General features: G+C 42.2%; 1 protein-coding gene across 4 annotated transcripts in view; it reads left to right on the top strand.

Moving 5' to 3' along the window:
• LOC130181342 (receptor-type tyrosine-protein phosphatase gamma-like) overlaps positions 1–13,894 on the top strand; it is a 446,467-nt gene that overhangs the window by 395,336 nt on the left and 37,237 nt on the right. For all 4 annotated transcript variants that reach the window (XM_056395482.1, XM_056395472.1, XM_056395500.1 and 1 more), the window contains 3 exons: positions 5,263–5,371; positions 5,881–5,930; positions 6,516–7,272. In XM_056395482.1, coding sequence (XP_056251457.1) covers positions 5,263–5,371; positions 5,881–5,930; positions 6,516–7,272 — 916 coding nt within the window. The remainder of the gene's footprint in view (positions 1–5,262; positions 5,372–5,880; positions 5,931–6,515; positions 7,273–13,894) is intronic.

The raw sequence follows: 13,894 nt of genomic DNA, 5'->3' as shown, positions 1-13,894 counted from the left end.
GCGACACGCACATCAACTACTACCAGATAGCAAATGTTAACCCGGCCCATACTTGAGCCACATGCTTGTTTTCTTCCGGCCTTGTATACACCCGGTTCCACGGCCCACATCTGGTCCATATACAGAATGATCGTGAGGTTGCTACTTCCACATCTGGACCGATTCTGGTGCAAATGCCCTGCCTGTGGTATTATTGCAGCAGTGATATTGTAGTTGTATGATGTATTATGCTTGGGCAGATATTCAGTTATATCAAATATTGTGATATCGCCCACTATATGTGATATTTTTCATAATATTGAAAATATATGGATACATTTTTAGCAGTTTTGCACAGTCAGCCCTAATAATAATATAATAATGTATTGTGTAATACCAGAAACAAAAAATACAATATAATTATATATTATTAAAAAAAAACTGAAATATCCAATTCAACAATATAATTATGTATTATTTAAAAAAACAAAAACAGTGGTTTCAGTTAATATCAGATATATTAACAGCTGTATATCAACATATGATATTATCATGTATTGCAGTATTTGGGCTGGACTACTTCCAGATACTGAATTTTGGATGTCACCCCAGCCTATGATGAATCCTTATTTAAACACAACGCCAGTTACGGTACAAGTTGATGACTAGAGTAACAGAGCAGAGAGGTCTGTGAAGCAGAGACTGAAGAGGTCCCAGACTCCTCAGTCCTGTTTGTTCATCAGCTGCTGTACACTGAAAAACCAAAACGCTGACATGAACCTTCCTGATTCGCTCAGTGTTTGCCGCCCATCTGTGTGAGAGCAGGAGTCAGCTGGAAGCGTGAAGTCTCCACAGTGTCAGTGTGAACAGCAACACCCCCGGTCTGACAGAGCACCGCCTTCTCATGGAAGCAGTCAGCTGCTCGTCAGACTGTTCATTTGTGCCGATGATATCTGGTTCTCTCTGACAGAGATCAAAGGAGCTGTTTAAAAATTCACAGCTGAGATATGAAAACTTAGAATTAACCCAGTTCTGTGTGCTTGCTTTTATTGAAGGAGCTCCATGTAGCATTTTAACATCAGTATATTATTACTGTCACGACCAGGCAAGGACTCAGGACACAGATGCAGGGTTCAATAGACAGTTTTTAATTGTTTCTTCAGGGCGCCTCCAAGTGGAGAAATAAATAGGCTATCAACCTAACCCTCACTATATATGAGGCTATGAAAAATATCAAAATAATAATCACTCCATTAAGGAGGAAAACACAATGGATTATTAAACTATTATCTGTAAATAAAAACTCTCCAGCAAACTGGAGGCTCTACTCTATAAAAGGTCAGTAAACAAAAGATCACTCCTCACGCAGGAAACAAAAGGCTATGCAATCTTTAACTATGACACAAAACTAGGAAATAAACTTTCAACTCAAAATCTCTCACTTGGAGGAAGAAGAACACAAAACTTTCAGGAACGCTGTGACAAAGGGCTGTGATGAAGACCTGTGATGAAGAGCTGGGGTGCACACAGACCAAACACACTGGCACAAGACAAAGGGAGACACAGACTATTTAAACACTGGGCAAGGGGAACAGGTGAAAACACTCAGAGGGCAATCAGACCGAGACGCATGAGGAAGGGCAAGTGACCTGAAACGAGAGGAGAGTTACTTTTCAAACTAAAACAGGAAAAGACAAGACAAAACACGGAGACAGGACAAAACCCCAACCGGACCTCAATGCGGTGTGACAATTACGACATCACTGCTAATGTTATTGATTTTTATTTTGGAAAGCGCTTTGTGTTACATCAGACGAATGAGGGTGAAAAATAAAGACTTCCTTACAGACAGGTGACAAAACGAGTGCTTTGACCTGAGGTGCAGCCTGAGCTGGGACACGGCTTCTGGGGTCCAACATATTGGATTTGGAGGGAAAGCTGCATGACTGTTTCATGGCAGGAATGAGGGGTATGGAGCTGCTCTGCCAGCACACAGTTACTGGCAATGGCAGGATGTTTAGCGTGGCTGCTGTGTGAGTCTTGGCATGCTTCAAATGATTATAATGGCATTTTGGTGAAAACTGATAGAGTCTCTGTGTGTCAGTGTCCAGTGGAGGAGGGATCATTGTTTTTGGTCTCCACCAGCTTTTTTTTGACTAAACGCTTCCCTATGTTCAGCATCTAGTTGCTAACGGTACCTGTCTGCTGTTTGGTGCTAGGCAGGTAGAGCTTTGGGAAGCACTTTGACTGAATCGAAATACACTGATCAAAAATATAAATGCAACACTTTTCATTTTTGCTCTGCTCAGATTTTTCATGAGTTGCAATTAAACTAGACTTTGTCCAAGGACCCCAAATATCTTTTTCTCTCAAATGTTGTTCACAAATGTGTTTAAATCTGTGTTAGTGAGCTCTTCTTCCGTCCTCCTCACAGGTGTGATGTATCAAGATGCTGATTACACAGCATCATTATTGCACAGGTGTACCTTGGACTGCTCACAATAAAAGGCCACTTTAAAATGTGTAGATTTATTTTGAAGAAAAGACATTTATAAGCCTGGGTATTGACAGGAAGTGGATCAAGCCGTTGTACACGCTGATCTAGATCATCCCAAACATGCTCAGTGGGAGGCATGTCAGGTGACTACGGAGACTGTGCAAGGACTGGGATGTTTTAAGCTTCTACGGATTGTGTACATCATGCTGCAACATGAGGCGATAGCGGCAAATGAATGGCACAACAATGAGGGTTTCCTCATGGTATATCGTGTGTGTGTGTGTGTGTTTTTATCTTTTGTATTCATAGAAAAAGTCTCTGATCTTTTATTTCAACTTAAAAAATGGAAGCAAAAACAAAAGTGTTACGTGTATATTCTTGTTGAATATAGTTACAGGCTGTAAAACCAAAACAGAAACCAGAACAGCTAATCATGTGATGGTGGAGCTGGATAGTGATGGTTAAATGTCTCCTCCTGGCTGACTGATTCTACCTCCTGAAGTTACTGGACAGTATATTTTCCAGTGGCATCTTTGCACTTTGTAACCCAGTGTGATCTGACAAAAGTCTGCCTGATAAATATTTCAGACTTGATGAAGAAACAAGACTTTTGTAATGTTAATGTGTCTGATATACCATTAAAACAAGACATTGGAGTTAGCCTCTTACTGGTTTTATATTCCCACCCCTTCATGTGATGGAGCTGGAGAGCAGAGCTGACTGCATGGGCATGACATTTTTATGATTCAGCTGATCCACAGTGGCATGAGAGAGAGAGAACAGAGGTTTCACACAATGAGAGGACACTTTATGAGACTAGATAATTTGGCACAGACCGCAGAGCTGGCTCAGATACAGTATTTTCCATTTAACTGAGTGATGGTAAGTTTATGTAGGTGAACTGATGAGCTTCAGGAAGACAGGCTGTGACCTCCCATGCTCAGCCATTCAAGATCGTGGATAGTGCCGTTATTTCACGAGGAGGTGCTAATACAATGATGAGCAGTGAAGAGCCAGATTACGGCATGTGATTTTACCGAGCCAGCTCCGTCCCCAGTGAGTTGCAGTTAAAGCTAAAGCTCCGCTGCAGGAAGCCAAGAAGTGGGCCTGTGAGCTGGTACTGTCCTGTGTATGTGACAGGGAGATTATGATTTGGCAGTGGCCTTCAGGAAATAAAGAGGCAAACAGCTTGGATGGAAGGTTCAGGGCACGACGTTGTCAGGCTTGGAAGAGCGGCGAAGAGAATGCGAAGTAAACTGAGTGTGTTATAGGCTGTAGAAAAATAACAGTGTTTGGGGACTAGGAGCCTTTGTGGTTGACCTTCACTGTGGCTTAATTAGGAAAGAGGCAGACTATTGGATGTGAAATGATTGCAGCACAGCAGCCACTATCAAGTTTACTATTTTTTGTTACACCGTTCACACTTCACATGACCGTTTGTTTGAAAGGTAGATAAAGACTTTAGGGTTTGTAAGAAACAGATATTTGTTCCCTAGATCCAAAACATTCTTTAAATGATTATGAAGTTTATAAAATCATCACTGACATGAAAAGCTCCCATACAGCTGGCATAGATGAAATCTCTAGCAAAGGGCAACAAAGCATCGCCACTCCTGTCTGTTCTGGGCAAGTGTCTTTATAGTACCCAGGTATGATGTAGGTCTTCAGCTCACGCTCCACTTTTCCATGCCAGGTGTTCTTGGGTTTTTGTTTTCTGCCCAGTATCCAGTGGAGGCTGTTTCGGGTGATGTTGTCCAGTTCTTTTTCAGATGACATGCCCGATCCATCTCCATCGCCTTCTCATGATGATGGTGGTGGCCATGTTGTCTTGCCTGCACTGGGCGAGTATAGATGTTGGTTGGAGTTGGTATCAGGCCAGAAGATTCACAGTATTTTCCTTGGTGTTGGTGCTGTACTGGGCCGAAAATGCCGACAATGCTGCCTATGTTGGTGAACTCTTGAGTTAAAGGTAGTTTTGTTCTGTGTACTTGGATTGGTGCTGGGTTAGGGATGTTCAGTGTCATCAGTTCTGTTTTCTTCTGGCTGATCTTCAGACCTATACTTGCTGTGCAAAGGTGTTAAGATGGGATGTTTTCTCCTTCATGTGCTAGTGTGTGTGTGAGACAAGGGCCAAGTCATCAGCGAAGTCTAGGTCTTCCAGTGATGAGAAAAGGGTCCATCTGATGACTCTTAGTTGGTCTTCAGTGGATCTGCTCATCAGCCGGTCTACGGCTATGTTGAGAAGTAGTGCAGACATCATGCAACCTTGCCTCACTCCCTTCTTGACTGTAACTGTATTGACCGTTTTTTGACTTGACACGTGAAGTTATCATAGAAACCCCTGATTAGAAAGACAATCTGTTGCGCGAAGTATACGCACTACTTAGCAGGGTTGTGCCCTATATGATAAAGATTGCTAAAACTGTACCAGTCTACCAGCCTATATCTATATTTGTCACTCTCTCCAAAGAGAAAATTGTATTACTTAGATAAATTAAATACACTTGTATGGTGATCCTTGAATCTCACTGGAAAAATCAAAGACGGCATTGACAAAGGCGACTTTTTTTCTCGACTTATCAAAAGCAGTTGACACCTGCCGTCTGCCATCTACAACATTATGGTGTCAGAGGTACAGCGCTCATATGTATAAACGGTCATAGATCTCAATGTAAAATGATCAAATGCACCAGTTAATATAAACGCACTGTCCTGTAGCGTCTTAGCCGGTGTAAACCTGACTGATTGTGTGTTGTGTGTATGTGTGTGTTGTTATTGTTGTCCAGGAGGCCGTCATTTCTCCCGTCTCCCCCGATGTGCTGTACCTGTTCCGAGTCCAGGCCGTCTGCATGAATGACATGCGCAGTGATTTCAGCCAGAGCATGCTCTTCAGAGGTAACACACACACACACAAAAACACACACACACAGAACTGCTGGTAAACTGCTGCTACATTATCTCTGCATGTTATCGTAACTGTCAATGTGTCATGTACACAGCCCTCTTTCAACATGCCCTGTTTATCGCCTTATATTGTGTAACTATAGGATCTGACAGCCCGGGTTTCCTTTGATCATAATATCACAAAATCTTTTATATTCAGGTTATTTATGTGAGCTCATATCAATAGCTGCAGGCTACAGGAGGAATAGCAGATGAAATGAAAGAAATAGACCAACAACAGTCAGTGAGATGCTCCCAGTTCATCCTGCTACACTCAGTTTACTGGCTGCCACATTCAGTAATCAGAGCATTGCCTTTATATTATGTCATGTTGTGATTAATGTGCTTACAAAACACTAGTGGACATCTTAGAGACACCCCTTCAACTGAAGTGTTGCCTGATAGTCTGTGCTGTGTTTCACTGTGGATTACCATGATTTGTTTTCTTTTTCTTTTTCCAGCAAACACCACCAGGATCTTTGAGGGGACGAGGATTGTGAAAACTGGAATGGTGAGTTTAAGGGAGTCACTGCTGTTGTCTTTTCACTTTTCACCCAGCAGAGAGCAGTGTCTGTGTTCATTCCTCCCTGTGTGGGCAAGGAAACCAAGTCAAGTAGGCTAGTGGTCCACATGGAACAGGATAACAGGATTTTAATTATTAAATATAATTGTATCTGGAGTGTGTTTTATTTTGTAGGGATGATAAGTCATATTACAAATCCCTTTGTGCTTCTCTGACACTATGAGAGAGCTTGAAGGCACCGTAATCACATCTGAAGCTATGCACAAACAAGTTCAAATAATTGTTTATACCTTAATCTTCCTTTATTTTGGCAAAAAGATTGATAAAAATACCTCAAATTAATTGATGATACCACATAATGACTGATGTTAGAGCAGGATGATGAGCACAGCATTTTTGGTTTTAATGTTTGACCTGTGACCTTTGCCCTCAGCATGTTTCAAAGGAACATTAAATAACAGAAATGTGTGACAGCCTCTGGTGACCACACAGCCATTAAGAAAAACTACAAATACCTTAATCACCACTGAACAACGATCAATGATTCTGATCAGTAACTCGTTTCTTTCACAGCCGACTGCCTCTCCAGCCTCCTCAGCTGACATGGCTCCCATTTCCTCTGGCTCATCTACCTGGACCTCGTCAGGCATCCCCTTCTCCTTCGTCTCCATGGCGACAGGCATTGGCCCATCCTCCAGCGGCAGCCAGGCAACGGTGGCATCTGTGGTGACCAGCACTTTACTGGCCGGGCTGGGTTTCAGCGGTGGTGTCATCTCCTCCTTTCCCAGCTCCGTTTGGCCAAGCCGAGCGCCGACCCATAATCCCACCTCAACGCGCCAGATCGCCAAACCCGCCGAGCCCACCAAAGACGCCACCACCTCTGCCTCTGCTGTCACAGCAGCTGCAGCCAAAGATAACGGTGAAGCTGGAGGTGAGGACAGGGAGAGCAGCAAGGGTGAAGGTGAGGATGGAGAGAGGGGAGGAGAGGATAAGGATGAAGAGGAGGAGGAAGAAGAAGAGAAGGATGAGAAGAAGGAGAGGAAAGGACGTGTGAGCAAAGCAGTGAGGAGGGACAACGGCACAGCGGTGAGCGAGCCACCCAGAGACACACCGGACTCCACGGCGAAGGAGAAAAAACAGACTGAACCAGATCCAACTAAAGTGAGGCCTGGTGTAGAAGACCAACTGCAGGTGTATGCCCACAATCCACTTGACTCTAGCCTCACTACCACCACAGAGGCATCCAATGAAACAGCAGCATTCCCTGCAGCAACACTCAGACCCAGCACAGGGAGGGACAAGAAGCACTGGCCTTTCTCCATCCACACTGGTGAGTCAGCTGAAGCTTCAGCCTCATGTAAACATCAGCTTTGAGTGAGGTGAGAGTGACCATCTTTCTCTTTCTTTTACTAATGAGATCACGTGTCATAATAAATATTCCAACTTGTGAGGCCTCCTCCAAATGTCCTGAGTCTGTTTAAGGAATCCCAAGTATCTTCTGATAAAATAAAATAAAAGGTTAAGGTCCACAGTGAGCATTCAGAAGGTCCTTAGAAATACTTGTTTCCTTATCAAATGTTCTCTAGCCAGACTACTTGAAGGAAGCCTTAAAAATGAAAAAAATAGAAGACTGGGTCTGAAGCTCATCTACTCTTCCGCATTGAGAAACCCAGATCAGGCCTTGTGCCCCGCCCACCACCTGCTTGCTCCAGGTGGACAGGTGAAAGAGCAGAGAGTATCAAGATGGTTAGAGGAGGAAACATCAGAGAGACTCAGCCACATGTTTGAGCCTCAGTCAGACCCAGACTCAGAGGAGGAGTCTGAGACCAGAACCAGAGACTAGCAGACGGATCAGAACGGTTAGCGCAGTTAGCATCTTTTATTTGTTTATGTTGTTTGTTAGCTTGTAACTGGCAGTGGCTGACACAGTGTTAGTGGTTGTGCTAATTGTACAAGGTGGAAATACTCAGTCATGGTGTTGACTGATTATTTCACTCATCATATGTCTGTATTATATGAAACATCATATGGATGTTAACAAGGACTTGATTTTCATGAGAGGGGGTCTTTAAAAATGAAACCATCCATCCAGCTGTTGAATATTTATGGATCCACAGACTCTGTTGTCAACATGACATCACACTGACAAAATATAATGGTCATATCTGTAAGTGTTAGATGGACTTAAATCACCCTCACTGATTTTATGTACCTCAGTGTGGTAAGGCAGTGAAACTGCAAATAAAGTTATTATATCACAGATGTGACACAGAGTAATAAACTCTCTTTTTATTCGTTAGGCGATGTTTCCAAATGGTCCCAAGAGGTAAAAGATGTTCAGATTTCACTGTTACTGCTTTCTGATTTCAGTGGAAAGTATCAGGAAGCTGTAGAGGACTGGCTGCTGTGATCACTATGTCCTCTGTTGTCTCCTACGGGTGTGAGGGCAACGGATGTGCAGTTGTGATATAATTCATGAGTTTTGGAAGTTTGTCTACAAAACAATAATACATTTAAGGAATTGGATCAGTGATCAGTGAAATGACCATCAAATGAAGGTCGGTAAATGAAGAGTTGGTAGTTAGCTGATAGATGTGTTGTATGCAGGGTAAGGAGTGGTACTGGCTTGCATTAAGGCCTTCACTCTATATCCAAAGGCCTTAATATGTAGATGAATTGCATTGCTGTAAAGTGATAACAGAGTTCCAGCAGGAGCTGAGAGCAGAACCCCCCACCCCACCCGCACACACACACACACACACACACACACACACACACACAACCCCTCCGAGACTTTCAGCAGGGTGAGACATCAATTCAATTTCAAGTGCTTTAAAACACAGTCTAAGTGCAAGGCCAGACATTATTATGAACAAAAGCAGTCCTCTGATATTCCCCAGAAGTGCCTCCCAGTCTCTTTGACAAAGCACGTTTAGCACATTTTATTCTGCTGGAGCTGGAGGGACTCAAGGGCAAATGCTTAAAAGTTGTTGCTTAACTTTGTAAAAGTAGTAACTGTGTACATCCTGCTCAGTGCTTCTGTTGTAGGAGTGTTTTTATTCTGAGTGCAGTGCTTCAGAGTGCATCGAGGCTTATAAGCCTATAAGCTACAAACATGTACAAACTACAACTACAAATCCCAGTTTTCAAAACAGAGAGATGTTAACTAATCTCCCAACGACGTGTCAGGCTCTTTTCTGAACATCTACTCTATGGAAGACTGTCTCAGTGTGGGTAATAACTAAATATTGATAAAAAATATGGTGTACACGTCATGTCTTATTGAATTATATGTTACGTTTAGACAACTTTGATTGGATACACTTTTAACTCAGTCTGAGTTATCGGTATACCAAAATACTAATGCACAGCAGTGGGGTAAAAAGTGCCTTTCTATAATCTTCATATAGATTATATATGTACATCCTCACTATTCTGGCTGCAAACCTGTCAAATTACTGCAGAGAGGTAAATTTGTATATGACACACCCTTGCATTGTAAACCTGTTTTTTAACCACACACCTTTAATAAACATCTTTCAGCTCTGGCAGCAAATATGATGAGTAGCCTAATTACAGCTAAGTTACAATAATGCCAACACGGACCACACAAAGTTACTTCCACAGGTAGAGAGAAATTACCTTTGTATTCCAAAACACAGAAATTCCCCTTACACAAATCATGTCAGCATAAAGAGACTCTTGTTAGCCTGCTGTTAGCCTGCTTGTACTGCAACAGGCAGAGCTTCACACCTGACAAACTGTGTCAATACAGGATTTAATCAGTGCTAACAGTTAACCAACAGGCAAAACAAATCAATCAGTAGCTAACTATTTGGCTTATTTCATGAAACTACACCCTGAATTACTCTGAAAATGTTGTTACTTCGGTGTACCTATGGTAAAAAAACTGTGTAGCTCCTTGGGTTACTCAACTCTCTGAAAATGGACTCTTTTGCAAATCTGCAAACTGTTAGCCTGCAGACTCATTCAGCACGGATGTTAACAGTTAACCAGCAAGTAAAATAACTGAATAAATAGCTAACTGGGGTTAGCTAACACTAAGTCAAAGTTAGCTTGAGTGTCATGTCTGCAAGTTCATGAAACTACACCCTGAACCACTCTGAGAATGTTGTTACTTCGATGTAGTAATGGTAAAAACTATCTAGCTCCCTAGCTAGCTCCTTGGGTCCCTCAACTCTCTGTAAGTTCCCTGGAGATGGCAAATCTGTTAACTGTTAGCCCACAGGCTCATTTAGCACATATGCCAACTGCTAACAAGAAGGCAAAATTTGCAAAGATGTTAATATGCAACTAGCTACAATTAAACTAGCTTCCGGAAACAGCACAAATATGCTACTAGATGTGTTATGACTACAGTTTTTTTAATTTTTTTTTTTTATTGAACAACGTGGAGCTTGTTTCATCATTTCGGCCACTTTCCTACTGGTTAGAAGAACAGTTGACTTTTTTTAATGGCTGATATCAGACATTAGATTCCATCACTTCCAAATGATCCAACTGTGGACCTCACACCTGATCTCCTCATGTGAGATGCAACTCTTCCATTCCATCCTTTTTTTCACACCATGACGGAGCCATGTTTCCCTGCTTAAAGTTTTAATAGTGTTGACGTAATATTTTCTGGAAAAGAAAGTAGTTAAATATTTGGTTTTGTTGCATGTTAGGTGTGAAAGAAAGACTACTTAATTAGTTAAAAAATACAACCTAGTTCTGACATAAAGTGCTGCCTTTAAAACATGTTACTAGATAGTAAAAAATCTATTTTCAAGTATCCACCCAAACTGTCTGTGATAATCTAAAAAAAAAACAAAAAAAACACATGCATTGAAAACTATGCTAAGTAAAGTTAAGTTAGGTCACACAGAACACACAGAATAATATGCAATGCTGGACCAAACTACATCATACAGAGTAATCTAAAACAGTTCCACTTTGACCAGAACTACTTGAATGCTTCAGTAACAATATGTCATTGATATAATAAAACATGACATTCTAAAAGGGGCCACTCTGTGCAGTGAGTATTACATTTTACTCCAGTAAAGGATCTGAATACTTTTTCCACCACTGTGAGACTGTGAACTTGTTTATTACCCTCAGTCCACCTCAGTGATGTTGTGGAAGTGGTGTTACAGTGGGAAGTCAAGGCAGATGATACCCACTGTCTGTGAGGCCACACAGCGGGGACCCTGACTCAGCAGCCTGTGGAATTGGGTTGTCAAAGCTACAGTCGTAGAAGTGGAAACAGAAAAACGAAGTGGTTTATCTCTACGTTTTCTGTCCTGCTCCTGCAACCCCACACCCCCCTTTCTGCTGATCAAACTCTATCTCTTTTTTCTCCTTACTTACCCATCTCTTCTTTTAGTCCCCCCCCCTCCCTTTCCCTCATTCCTCCACCAGCCCCTTCATCCTCTCTGCCTCTCCTCTCCTTGCTCTGATCTGAGTGCTGGCCTACTTTCAGACACGGCGAAAGGAGATGAGGCTCGGAGGCCAGATTCAGCTGCAGGGGAGAAAAAAAAGCCTCTGCTCCATTTATAGTTACGTGTGTGTGTGTGTGTGTGTGTGTATGTGTGTGTGGTGTGTGTTCGATATGTATGCACATTAGTGACCGGCTGTGTGTGTGTGTGTGTGTGTGTGCGTGTGTGTGCGTGCGTGTGTGTGTGTGTGTGTAGGTGTGTGTGTGTGTGTGTGTGTGTGTGTGTGGTGTATGTTCGATATGTATGCACATTAGTGACCGGCTGTGTGTGTGTGTGTGTGTGTGTGTGTGTGTGTGTGTGTGTGTTATGTATTTGCATGTTGCTGCTGAAGGTTTTTTTAATTTTATTTTGGCACACTGCCATAATCATAAGACAAAAGCAGAGGGAAAAGAGAAGGGAAAGAGGCAGACAGTAGTCTACACCGTGCGTGTGTGTGTGTGTATGTGTGTGTGTGTGTGTGTGTGTGTGTGTGTGTGTGTGTGTGTGTGTGTGTGTGTGGATATGAGGGAGGAGATGCAGAGTGAGTGGGGATGCAAGCCAGCTGTGGTGCAGTGCAGGGGCCCGGCCTGATGTAATGTTCGGCTCCAGGCAAAGCTGCAGATTGAAGGCCATGGGGGCCGGCGTCAGCTCCAGCAACGTCACGGCTGCAGCAGCTGAACTGGGTAGGTGGTGGTGGTGTTGGTTATTAAGCGACCTAAAAGCAAATTGGATTTAACAAATGTCTCAAATTATCCAGAGCCATGTGTTGTTGTGATGCTGTTATCTGGCTGCACTTCCTCAAACAGTGAGCATAGCGTGCAGAGCTCAGGACAGGGAGGACTAACTGGGAACTGGTCTAGCTGTCTGTACTAATCTGTATTCTGTTTATGTGATGGTTTGTATTTGTTGCAGCAGTTAGATGAAGTTAAAGGAACAACCTTCTGTTTTTGAAAAATAAGCTTGTTTGCTGTCTGACCCAGCAGGAGATACTGAACTGTTACATCACTGTGTGTCCCGTACGGTGACACAGTGGGTCCACGTCTTTAGCCTAGCTTAACGAATAAGCCGTGTCCCAGTGTACACTGCACTGAACAGCAACGTGAAACAATCCAACTTTGGAACATTGCTCCCGATGTGAAATCAGGAATCCTAACATGGAGAGGAGTTAAAAGTCTTTCCAAAGTTTTCATACTTTTTCAGAGCCTGTCTCACAACTATTTGTTTATTTTTTTCCCCAGCTGTTAGTTGCTCTTCATTTCCTTTGTGAATTGTATTTTTGTGGTTTTAGAATTCATAGATTTCACGGACTATTTAGGTCTGGACTTGATAACTATTTCCATTGGTTTGAGAAACAATGGACCAATCAGAGCTGTGTAGCCAGGTTTAAGAATGGAAGTGTCTTTTTTCCTACATAGTTAGATATAGATGAAAAATAGCTAAAGAAAAAATGGCCACAAAAATGCCATTCGCAACATATTGGTGGGTACACGGGTGTCCGCGAACCCTAGCGGACCTATAGCATAATTGCAGATGCATAAAGTAAAGTAAGGTGATACAAAACATAGGAATTGAACTGTTACCACAGCTGCTGGGTCATCTCATAGTAACACGACTGATTGCTCAGGCCACAAGCTTAACAAAAAACAGCCTACGCAAAGTCAGGATGAATAAATGAATGAATAGATGACAATTTGTTCTTTTTCCCAGGCTAATGTGAGAGCTCTACAACGACTTCAACTTCAACAACTCTACAGCTGTCAGAGTACATTTCCTAAAATGTCAGACTACTCCTTTAAAGAAGATGGGATATCATTGTGCCCTGTACTAATGGTCTCTCTAGTATCACGAACAGCAGCTTTGCAGGTTTTGAGGACTGCCAGCTAGTGGCCGTTCTCACATTCAAAAATTCAGTTTTTGAGACTCTGAGAGCTACTTTACAGCTACTAGCTGAGAGCTCCTCATGTCTCACATTACGGGTCACATGTAGTCACATATCATATCAAAACACTCAATCTGATCTCCAAAACAAATCGGATGAATAAAATAATTTAACAAGTCCTCAAATATAAATGTCCAACATCATATTTTTACCAAAAACACCTGAAAATCATGTCAGACAGAAATCATGATTCAGTCAGACCTGAACACACAGACATGAAAACACCACTGTAAATAAACCTCCATGAATGCTTAGAAACAAGAGAAAGAAGAAGTCAGTGATCAGTGATAGTTGTCAGTACATCAATGGTACATAACAACCAGGAACTTAAAAAAGATCATTCACTACACTTCATTTTCCACAATATAAATATTGGCTAAAAAAAAGGGGGATCAAGCTGAAGCCCACAGTTTAACTCACTGTATCCATGGCAACAGATTTCCTGTTTGTTTGTAGTTTATATCTGCTCTGGTACCAGAAGAGTCGCTATCACTACATTTGGCCTTTTATGGAGCATAATGTTTGCGTTGATT

This window comes from Seriola aureovittata, chromosome 2, assembly GCF_021018895.1.
Source record: "Seriola aureovittata isolate HTS-2021-v1 ecotype China chromosome 2, ASM2101889v1, whole genome shotgun sequence".
In the NCBI taxonomy this organism is placed as follows: domain Eukaryota; kingdom Metazoa; phylum Chordata; class Actinopteri; order Carangiformes; family Carangidae; genus Seriola; species Seriola aureovittata.
Note: the sequence above shows the minus strand (reverse complement) of the source record. Positions and strands in the feature narration are given on the sequence as shown.